The sequence below is a fragment of the Cimex lectularius genome, unplaced genomic scaffold (assembly GCF_000648675.2).
Source record: "Cimex lectularius strain Harlan isolate CLEC.00 unplaced genomic scaffold, Clec_2.1 scaffold3, whole genome shotgun sequence".
NCBI lineage: Eukaryota > Metazoa > Arthropoda > Insecta > Hemiptera > Cimicidae > Cimex > Cimex lectularius.
In genome coordinates this window covers 4,723,168-4,733,756 of record NW_019392688.1, presented here as the reverse complement: position 1 = coordinate 4,733,756, position 10,589 = coordinate 4,723,168, and the positions used below count along the sequence as shown (strand labels likewise).

Here is a 10,589-nt window from a genome sequence, read left to right as displayed (position 1 = left end):
TTATGGCAGAGAAATTATTTTTGCTACAAAAACCTTTGGCAAAAGTTAAGGTGGGTTGACATTATTTTCTTCTATTAAAGTAAGTTTGATAGTTGGCTATAAAAATGAACCAAGGAGGAAATTTAATTTCTTGTAAATTATACTTGCTCTTTAACTTATCTTCTGCAGGTATGCTGGGTTATATCTAAATAAACAATTTTCCAATTATATTGTTCGTTTTGTACAAGGTACATAAAGTTTGTTCTTATAGCCTGGTGTTTGAACATTCTGTCTCACCATCCCACTGCAGTTAAATTTCAGAGTGACTAAAATACAGGTCATTTAAGCCCCCAAACCATGCAGATTATAAACAAATGGTAAATCACAGGTCATGACTCATGTTGGCCCTCCAAAACATTCAATTCTACCCACAGACTATTTATTACAGTGGGTCAAAAATATAAACAAATAGTTGGTTTATTTCAACAACAGGATAATAAATATATTCACTTTAATTAATTTTTAAATAATACCTTAGTTTAGAAAACAAAATGGGGAACCTCAAATACTGGCCTGGTCCTCTATGCTTACTTACTTTTATATTTATATTTAAAATTTAAGGTATAACCCAAAACTAGCAATACATACAAAAGTGACAAAGGTTGCTTTTCAAACTTACTTTAATAGAAGAAAATAAAGTCAACCCACCTTAACTTTTGCCAAAGGTGATTTTCTAATGTATGAGTGCTAAGAATAAACTGTTCTCCTGAACACAGAAAATTTCTAGCATAACAAAATATAAATATTTGTCCATTAAATAATCAGGATAGTTCTTGACAACGGTGAAGAAGAATGTAAAAGCAAATTTTAAAAAAATGGAGCTGGAAAGCCTGGACATAGGAGATATTGTTAAAAGTGATGAAGATAGCAAAAACAAGGTTATTAAAAAAAAGGAGATGAAAACCCTGTAGAAAAGTAGAAGACATTATCCAAAGTGAAGAAGATTGTAAAAACAAGGTTATTAAAAAAATTGGAGATGGAAAAACCTTGCAGTAAAGACAGTGTTAAACCTGAAGAAGATTGTAAAAACAAGGCTATTAAAAAAAATGAAGATGGAAAAACCTAGAAGTTAAAAGTGAAGAAGAATTTAAAAACAAGGTTATTTAAAAAAAGGAGATGAAAAACTTAGAGGTAGAGAAATTGTTAGAAGTGTAGAAGATTGTAAAAACAAGGTTATTAAAATAATGGAGATGAAAACCCTGAAAGTAGAGACATTGTTACAAGTGAAGATTCTAAAACCAAGGTTATTAAAAAACGCTTGGACGTAGTCTTATGAGAACATGATTTACCTACTTCCAAAGAAAATTTCACTACACGGTAAACATTTTAGTGATTAATTGTTACATTTTAGATGCCTAAAAATATTTTCTATATGCTAATATATGCTAATAATTTAACTTGCAAAATTGAGGTGAGCGAGGTGATGAACTCAAATCATTCTATTCTAGTTTGTTGTGTCTGTCAGATGTATTTTGGCGTTCTGCCACCTTAAGTGGTTAGTCCAGGTATTGTTTTGTTAGTTTGTTAAGACCACGTCAAAGATAACGGAATGGCAAAATGTGTCTGACATACAAAACCTGTGAAAACAGGCATACTGGAGAAAAACAAGCTACATATAAATTACCCGTTAGATCGAATAACTTTTTCATTGGCTAGTTTTTATGGCCTGTCTCTTTTTTTCACCCTTTACAAAGATGACTACAACCACTGTATTTGTTAAATGTATAATAAAATCTAAACTACCTTTAGCTTAGTAAATTATTTTCTTGTTCAAAAATTTATACACCTGTCATCCATTTCCAAAACATTTTTATGTTTCTTTTAAATTGAAAATCTGCATGTTATGGAAGACAGTAAATGGGTTTCTATCTCAAAAGAAGTTGATGTATTGACAACTATGAGAAAAACTGTAAAAACTGCAAACACTAAGTAATCTGAAATTACCAAGTACATACATTTTCATCGCACTGCAGGCAGGAGAAATTGAAACAGAAAGTAGGAAAAGGAAAAAGAAAAGGAAAAAGAAAAGGAGGACAGAACAAGCCAGCGAGGAAGCAAATTCCATTGTCTTGACCCTAAAATCTGAAGGATAAGGCTAAAGTTTAGAGAAGTGTTGAAGGCTTGGGATATAATTGGTGCATTTGAATAAGAACATTGGATAATGTGGGAAAAGTTGATAAATATTGAGGATGTTTTTATATTTAATTATAAATATAAACATTTCAACTCTAAGTTTATAAGTGCTTGGAATGTTAAGGATGCTGAAGGAGTTAGGGATGGTTAAGGATGAATTTTTTTAAAATTTTTTAGGGGGGTGGATGCAAAAAACAATTCTTTCCACTATTGCAACCTAAACAGCTCTATTGGTGCCTCTTTGTAGATCTCCTTGGGTAAGAGAAATGTCCTACCAAAGTGGCTGTACCGTAAACAGACTAACGCTTTACATTTGCAAAGGATAGGTGCCTATGTCTCTTGTTCCTCCTGACAGAGTTTGCATTTTTCCATCTTAGCCTTGTCCATCTTCTTTAGGTGATAATTAAGAGGGCAATGGTTGGTATAGAGGCTCATAATTCTCCTCAAATCCTGCCTGCTGAGAGAGAGAGAGTTTTTCACTTTTCATTTTGAGATATTTATAAATCTCTTAGCTTGCCTCATACCTGGAGTGTTTGATTTTTTCTTTCTCAATCAAGTTTTCCAGTTCCAACATAAGCACATACTCCGGAGTACTTAGTTGTGATTCTAGTCACGTGGGGGGGTGCCCCTTTTTTGGCTAGTTGGTCAGCCTGTTCTTCTATGCCTTCATGTCCGGAAACAAGATATTAATATAGGAAGAAATATGACCCCCTAGTTTAAGATCAGAACAATATCTAATGCAAGAATGATAATCAACATGAAGACGTTGAGCAGATTGAGAGACTAAGAAAAGTGACACAATACCACTACAGTAAGAGAATAAAGGAATTATAAGGATTGAATAAGTAGAACTGAAGTTTTCTGTTTAAGTCACGATAGCTCAAGTGATGACAGCAGCACTAACTTTTTTATCTCAACCAAGACCTTACATAAAAAGAATAATTAATTGAAAGAAGTAATTTGGTCAATTAGACCACTAAACAGAATGGATTTCTTGGGCAGAGAGATAGCTTTAGAGATGTTGTGTGTAGGATAGTGATTGAATGTAAAGCAGATTGTCATCAGCATCAAGATTGAAAGCAATTAACAACTGTTGGAAGATTATTTAGAAATGTGTGGTGAGTAGTGTCCATTAGTCGACAATTATTCAGAAATCGTGAGATGCGGTCTGGTGTGATGTAAATTTCAGAAAAACATTTTCTTTATTGTGCCAACGTTTCAATCTTTATTGAGATCATCTTCAGGGCTCAAAGTGTCTGTCTTTTGTGTAATTGTGCCATTCTTGCGTGTCGTGTTGAGAGGAAAAATTTTTTCTACCATTGTATACATTCATTTTTTTCACATCCTACATGTATTTGTAAAATTTATTTATAAATCCCAGGCCCTGAAGATGATCTCAATAAAGAAACGTTGGCACGATAAAGAATATGTTTTTCTGAAATCTACATCACACCAGACCGCATCTCACAATTTCTGAATAATTATTTAGAAACATAAAAAATAGTAAAGGTCCAAGAATAAAGCCCTAGGGTAGACCAGCTGATATTGTAGGAGATGAGATTAGATCTAATATCTGACTGACAGAACTAAGTTTAAGCTTCATATTCTGTCTTCGATCCTTTCTCAATTTCAGCTGGTGTACCCCAAGGCTCTCTTCTTGGACCTTTACTCTTTTTCTTGTTTCTAAATGATCTTACATTAATTCTTAATTTCTCCCAATTGCATCTTTTAGGAGACTGGTAGCAGTAGAATAAAAAATACGCGTCAGTTGTCAAATAAGCAAATTATGATATATATAATGACTTTTGGCTATTGCAGGATGGTTTTTAGTCCTGCACTCATTAACCTTTCAACAATGAAAAACTAAACTCCAGTAGTATAAATTCAACGATTTAAACTATTATTTTTTTAATTTATTGTGTAAAATAAAATTATATTAATTTTTACAATAAATAATTGAATAATTACCTCTTTTTAAGTGAAAATGATCTGCGACTGGTTCCGGTTGTAAAACGGGTGGATCGGATTTCATAACCTCCCCGTGCGGTTATCCGTCCGTAAAAAGGCGGACCGACGGGTCGAAGAGGGCAGCAGCGTTTATACCGAAGGCGGAGGTGGCAGGTTCGGCCGTTCGGACAGTGCGGCCGTTGACAGTTGGGAGGAAATAGCCCTCGGCCGTCGCCTCGCAGCTCGCTCATCGGCCTTTCGCATCCGAACGACGATGAACGAGAGCAGACACGCGATCCTTTTCAAGGCGTCGGACGACGAAGGACTCGGCGAAAGGGACCCGTACGCGAGGCAACTCGAGTCCATCGGCATCCACAGCCACATCCTGCCGGTTGTACAGTTCGAATTCGTCAACCTGGATGAACTCAACACACGCCTCGACCATCCCGACCTTTATTCCGGTAATTTACACTCGATTCAAAAATACATAAAAATTTTTATGACGTTTCGCTGTGACATACAGATACAGGACGCCATACACCATAGTACAGTTGCTTCCATATGTCATAACTGATAAATAATATCAATACATTTGCAGGTTATTCAAGGGTTGGAAGGTTCGCAAAATAGACAAAGTAACACTAGATTTCTCCATAATTTAATAAGATAAGAATTGTTTATTTTCGATTTATGATAAAATATAAACACTATCAAACCAACATTATTGGTACTAATGATGTTTTATTAGCCAGAATACAACATGACTTCTTCAGAACAGAAATTCTACATAAGTGAAAAAAAGGCATAACAACTTTTCATTTGATCTTTCATTCCTTATATATTCAGAATGACGCAGAGTTTTGACAGTTGTTTTCCATATGACATAAGTGTGATAAATATACGATGATATTTTCAAATTATACTAGAATTGGAATTTCGCAAAATAGACAATGAACTAACACTCAACAATTCTACATAATTTAATTAGATAACAATTGTTTCTTTTCAAATTATGATAAACTGTAAACACTATCAAACCAACATTATTAGTTTGACATACAAATACAAGACTCCATACACCATGGTACAGTTGCTTCCATATGTCAACTGTGATAAATAATATCAATACATTTGCAGGTTATACAAGGATTGGAATGTTCACAAAATAGACAAAGTAACATACTAGATTTCTACATAATTTAATAAGATAAGAATTGTTTATTTTCGATTGATGATAAAGTTAAACACTATCAAACCAACATTATTGGTACTAATGATGTTTTATTAGCCAGAATACAACAAGACTGTTCTTCAGAACAGAAATTCTACATAAGTGAACAAAAATGGCACAACAGCTTTTCATTTGATCTTACATTCCTTATACATTCAGAATGATGCAGAGTTTTGACAGTTGTTTTCCCTAAGTGTGACATAAGTGTGATAAATATACGATGATATTTTCAAATTATACTAGAGTTGGAATTTCGCAAAATAGACAATAAACTAACACAACAATTCTAAGAATTGTTTATTTTCAATTTATGATAAACTATAAACACTATCAAACCAACATTATTGGTACCAATAATGAAGCCAGTATTAGCCAGAATACAACATGACTGAGTCCCCTAATTCTAAGTGTATTTATTCTTCACAAAGAAAAATTCTGCATAAGTAAAAAAAAAAGGCGCAACAACTCTTCATTTTATCTTGCAGTCATCAATCCGAAGAGTTTTGACTGTCGTTTCTATATGACATAAGTATGATAAATAATATTGATATATTCAAGTTATACTAGGGTTGGAGAGTCGCAAAATAGGCAATAAACTAACATTCAACAATTCTACATAATTAAACGAGATAAAGAATGTTTATTTTTAATTTATGATAAACTGTAAACTCTATCAAACCAACATTATTAATTTTTTATCCAAGAACTTCTAAAAGCCTGAGTACAACATCACTGACTTCCCAAATCCAAAGTGTAATTCTTCAGAACAGAAATTTTACATAAGTGAAACAGGCACAGCAGCTTTTCATTGAGTCTTACAATCATTAATCCTTATACATTCAGAATGATGCAGTTTTGACTGTTGTTTCCACATGTCATAATTATGATAAATATCGTGGTATTTTCAAGTCATACTAGGGTAGGAGGCTCGCAGAATAGACATTTTAATAAGGTAAATATTGTTTTTTGTTTCATTTCGAGGGACAGCCAGTTGCGTTTGTCGTCAGAAAAGTTCTAACAGCTTGAATACAATGCGACTGAGTTCCAAAATCATAAGTGTAATTAAACTTCAGAACAGAACTTCTATACAAACTGCTCAAAAATGAAAAGGGATTTGCCAATTTTGTAGTATTTACTTTCTTTATTTTTATTATAAATAATTAAAATTTATTAAACATAATTATGTTATGAAGGAAAATTTAATTAAGAGATTTTGAAAAATAACAAAAGGTTTTAATTCCATAATTTTGTTTATTGGACACAATAATTTTTTTAAGCAATTAATACGGTGCATACTGTCTTCTATTAACTAAAATATCTGAGCACCTGTTAGGCATACTTTAAATCCCTGCCAGTGAGATCTCTGGTTTGAGGGATGTATTCCTCAATAATTTCTTGGACATAACGGACTTGCGGTGAGGTCGCCTTCGACAATATGGAATCCAGTTCGTCCTCCAGTGTCCCTTACATCCCTGCCCAGACCATTACACTGCCTCCTCCAAACTGCACTGAAGGGAGCACGAACGGGCATAATATGCATCCCCTTTTCTTGGTAGACTCTTCAGTGCCTGCTATCGCTATACAGACAGAAACGTGTCTCAACAGTAAATGTAGCTGCATTCCAATTGATGATCTCTTCCAGGTGTCTGCTGCACCATATTCTTCTGAGTTGCGGTGGTGGGCTGTTGCAGGTTGTCTCAAAGGGGCATGCGATGTGAGGCCAACTGATGATAAAGGCCTTGCCAAAACATCTTGTACTTCCTTTAGGATCTAGCTGGCACTATGAAAAGGGTTCCGTCTTGCAGCAATGACAATATTTCTGCCCTCCCTTAGCATCATAATACCAGGACTCCGATTGGCAATTCCACTCTCTCTGAATCGGGCTAAATCCCGGGAGACCATACTCTGAGAAATGCCAACTGCTTCTTTGATATCCACATACCGTAGACCTTGATGACTTATTCTCACAATAATATCGTGAACTTCTGGTCCAAGATGTCTTTCCATGGTTAAAGAGAATACAACTGGATTAAATTGGAGAAAAGACAAGAAAAGGTGTTGGTCTACAAAATAAGTAATTTCATAATTTACAAAAAAGTAAATCTGTTATTAAAATTAACGATTAACGTTTATTTTTGGTTTTGTTTTGTCCCACCTACAATATTATATTGGTTAATTTAATTAAAACTAATATAATAAGAATAAATTGCAAATATCCCTATTCATTTTTGAGCAGTTTAATTTAACATGCAAAAAGGCAAGACATATTTTCATTGAGTTTTACATCATTAATCCTTACACATTCAGAATGACGCACAATGTTGACAGTTGTTTTCATATGCCATAATATATTACAAAAGAAATTTAAGAAAACAAAAAAAAACATCCTTTACAAAAATACAGGACTGACTGAACAGAGGTAAATTAAAGAATCTTAAATGGAAACAAATAAGTCACTATACAAGGAATCTACAATCCAATCATTTTAAGTTACTGCAAGTATGCTCCCTTGACCTCTGTTGACATTGGAAACACATGTACAAATACTTTTTAAGTGATAAATGCTGTAGTTTTATAGAAACAATCTTTGAAGTATTATTGTCAATTTTAATTCAGATCCTGAATTTAAAGTTTAATTATATTTATTGTATACTATTTTGAAATATATGATTCTTTTGGGTGACCAAAATTTTTTTGTTCTATTTCCTTTCAAAATGACAAAAAATATATCTACTTGAAAAATTAATTATTCATTATGTGCATTTTAATGTTTGTTGTGATACATTTATGGTTTTTAAGCTGGGTTTCCACTATGCAAAACTCACTCATGCAACTGTTTCATGAAATGTGTCTCACTGTCTCGTGTTGTAAAGACGTAGCTGGTATTGCGAAACTTTTGACGTGAGGATGTATTGGATTGAGCCGACAGGCTGTTGGTTTTTCAATGCACATCAAAGTGTTTTGTGTTATTTATTTTGCTCTGTGTAAATGCACTTGTCTCGGGTGTAAGAAGGACTGCATTCGACTTATCTGAATGTATTACAACTACTGATTTTTGTGGGATGCTAAAGATAAAACTCATAAGAACAAGAGAGAGTATGTGTGGAAGGAAATTAGCATCAAAATGGGACATACTGTCAGTACTCTCAAAGTGAAAATGAAATCCCTAATGAGGTACACTGACGAAATAATAATTTTTATCCACCAACGGTGTTTTCTTTGTTTGTTTTCTTTTTAACATAAAGTTTTGCTATGATAGCAAACGCTGATGCAGCAGTTTGTGTAATTATAAATAAGCTTGCTTGTCTTCCGAAACTGATGGCTCACCTTTTGCGCCCATATGTTGCACAAGGTTTCGCCTCGTGGAAATGGTTAACCCGAGATAGCATTCCCCGAGTAATTCCTGTATTTAGTTGTGTGACTGATTTTTTTGCAAAGTGAAAACCCAGCTTTAGGGCAAATAATATTGCATATAAATCCAGGCTCTACCCATGATTGTATTGGTCACAGTAAGTGATAAAGAATGGCATACATGTTTGCACAAAATGTAAAGCTAAAAATCCAAATGTATATCTTTTCCAGAAGTTGAATTAGTAATAATTCTAATGTTTCTATGAAAATATGATTGTACTATTTAGGGTTGGAGAATTTGGTTGGATTTTATTTAACAGATCTGCATAATGGTCTTTAATTTTTTTTTTATGACGTGTAGCACCTGTCACATGCTTTACATTCCTGTCAATTACCCGTTGGGTGTTGCAGACAAGGGGGTCAAACTTATTCTACAATATTTTTCATATGATTAATTAAAAGCCAACCCAAAACTGATAGCGTGGCAAATACGAGTCAACCACCTTGATTCAGCTATTGCGATGTCCCTCTCTTGTTTTACGTATAACATGGATGAAGAACTTGATAATTGAAAATAAAATTTATTTTTATTAATAAGTAACTTTTTTAATCCATGGTTAATCTTTGGACAATTATAACTTTATAGTTTAGTGATGGTCTTGCATGCTAAATATATCAGTCATAATTATACTTTTTGTACTTTGTGTAATGTTACAGGTCTAGTTAGATTTTAATTTCTTTAGCTAAAGATTTTGAATTTGTCAGGTATCATATTTTCAAGCCCACGATGCGTGGAAGCTGTCAAGATGAGCATAAACGACGCCTCGCTGTGGACGAATCACAGGGCTTTTGTCGTGGGTGAGAAAACGGCGAAGGATGTTTACGTACAGCTCGGGATGATTCCTGAAGGCCAGGCAAGCGGCAACGGAAAAGACTTGTCCAAGTTCATCCTCGAGCAAGGTAACGACTCGAATAATAAATATGAAAAATAGTGTTACATTTTAAAAAATTTTTGTCAGATATAACCAAACCTTTGCTCCTGCCTGTCGGCAATTTATCGACAGACACGATAGTAACCGCCCTGCGAGCGGGTGGCCTCAAGGTGGATCAACTCGTCGTTTATAATACAATTACCAATCCAAAATTGGAGATGCTCTTTAGACCGATATTTGACGAATTTGAAGTTTCTTTTTTATTATACTTCAGCCCTTCCGGCGTCGACTCGACTATTCCTCTGTTTGAAAAATTGAAAATTGATCTCAACGGATTAAAGGTTGTTTTCTATAGTTTTTAAACTGTACTAATAGTTTTTCTTTAAACAAATATTTTTGTTTTATTATTTTGTTCAGATTGGTGCCATAGGGAAGACGACCGAAGAAGCGTTAATTAGACATTCTATTCAGCCAGCGTTTGTGGCGGAAAAGCCGAATCCTGCCTGTTATGCGAAAGCACTGCAAGAGATATTATAGAGAATTATAAGAATTTCATTCTGTGCTTTTATGAAAGATAATTGCTAGTCGAAAAAAAACTAACCTGTGTTATACTGTTCGAATTTAAAATTATCTTGAAGAATCGTTATCTAGTTTTTGTAATCAAGAATTTTAAAATGGTTATTTTTTGAAATAAAGTTTTTTTTTTACTTCTTGTTAATTATTCATTTTTTTAATCACCTACCAATACTAATGCTCTCTTTATAATGATCTTGAGCTGTGATATTAATAAAACGAAATTTTTTTAGTGGAATTTAAACTGAAGTTACAATGAAAAATTACTAATTGCAGACAGGGTTATTGGACTTAATTTTAAGTAAAATATGCAAGTAGTTTTATCTTATTGATTAAAAAACAAGCCTTGGTTGTTTAATTTTTTACAGTCTTTTTTTTACATG

The 10,589-nt window shown here is 33.6% G+C and overlaps 1 protein-coding gene across 1 annotated transcript; it reads left to right on the top strand.

The window, feature by feature from the left end:
* The first annotated feature begins 4,193 nt into the window (after positions 1 to 4,193).
* LOC106662206 (uroporphyrinogen-III synthase) lies at positions 4,194 to 10,322 on the top strand. The gene is made up of 4 exons (XM_014386092.2): positions 4,194 to 4,580; positions 9,467 to 9,661; positions 9,721 to 9,974; positions 10,051 to 10,322. Exons 1-4 carry the CDS (start codon positions 4,394 to 4,396, stop codon positions 10,168 to 10,170), a joined length of 756 nt encoding a protein of 251 aa, XP_014241578.1. The 5' UTR covers positions 4,194 to 4,393; the 3' UTR covers positions 10,171 to 10,322.
* Positions 10,323 to 10,589: the final 267 nt, after the last annotated feature.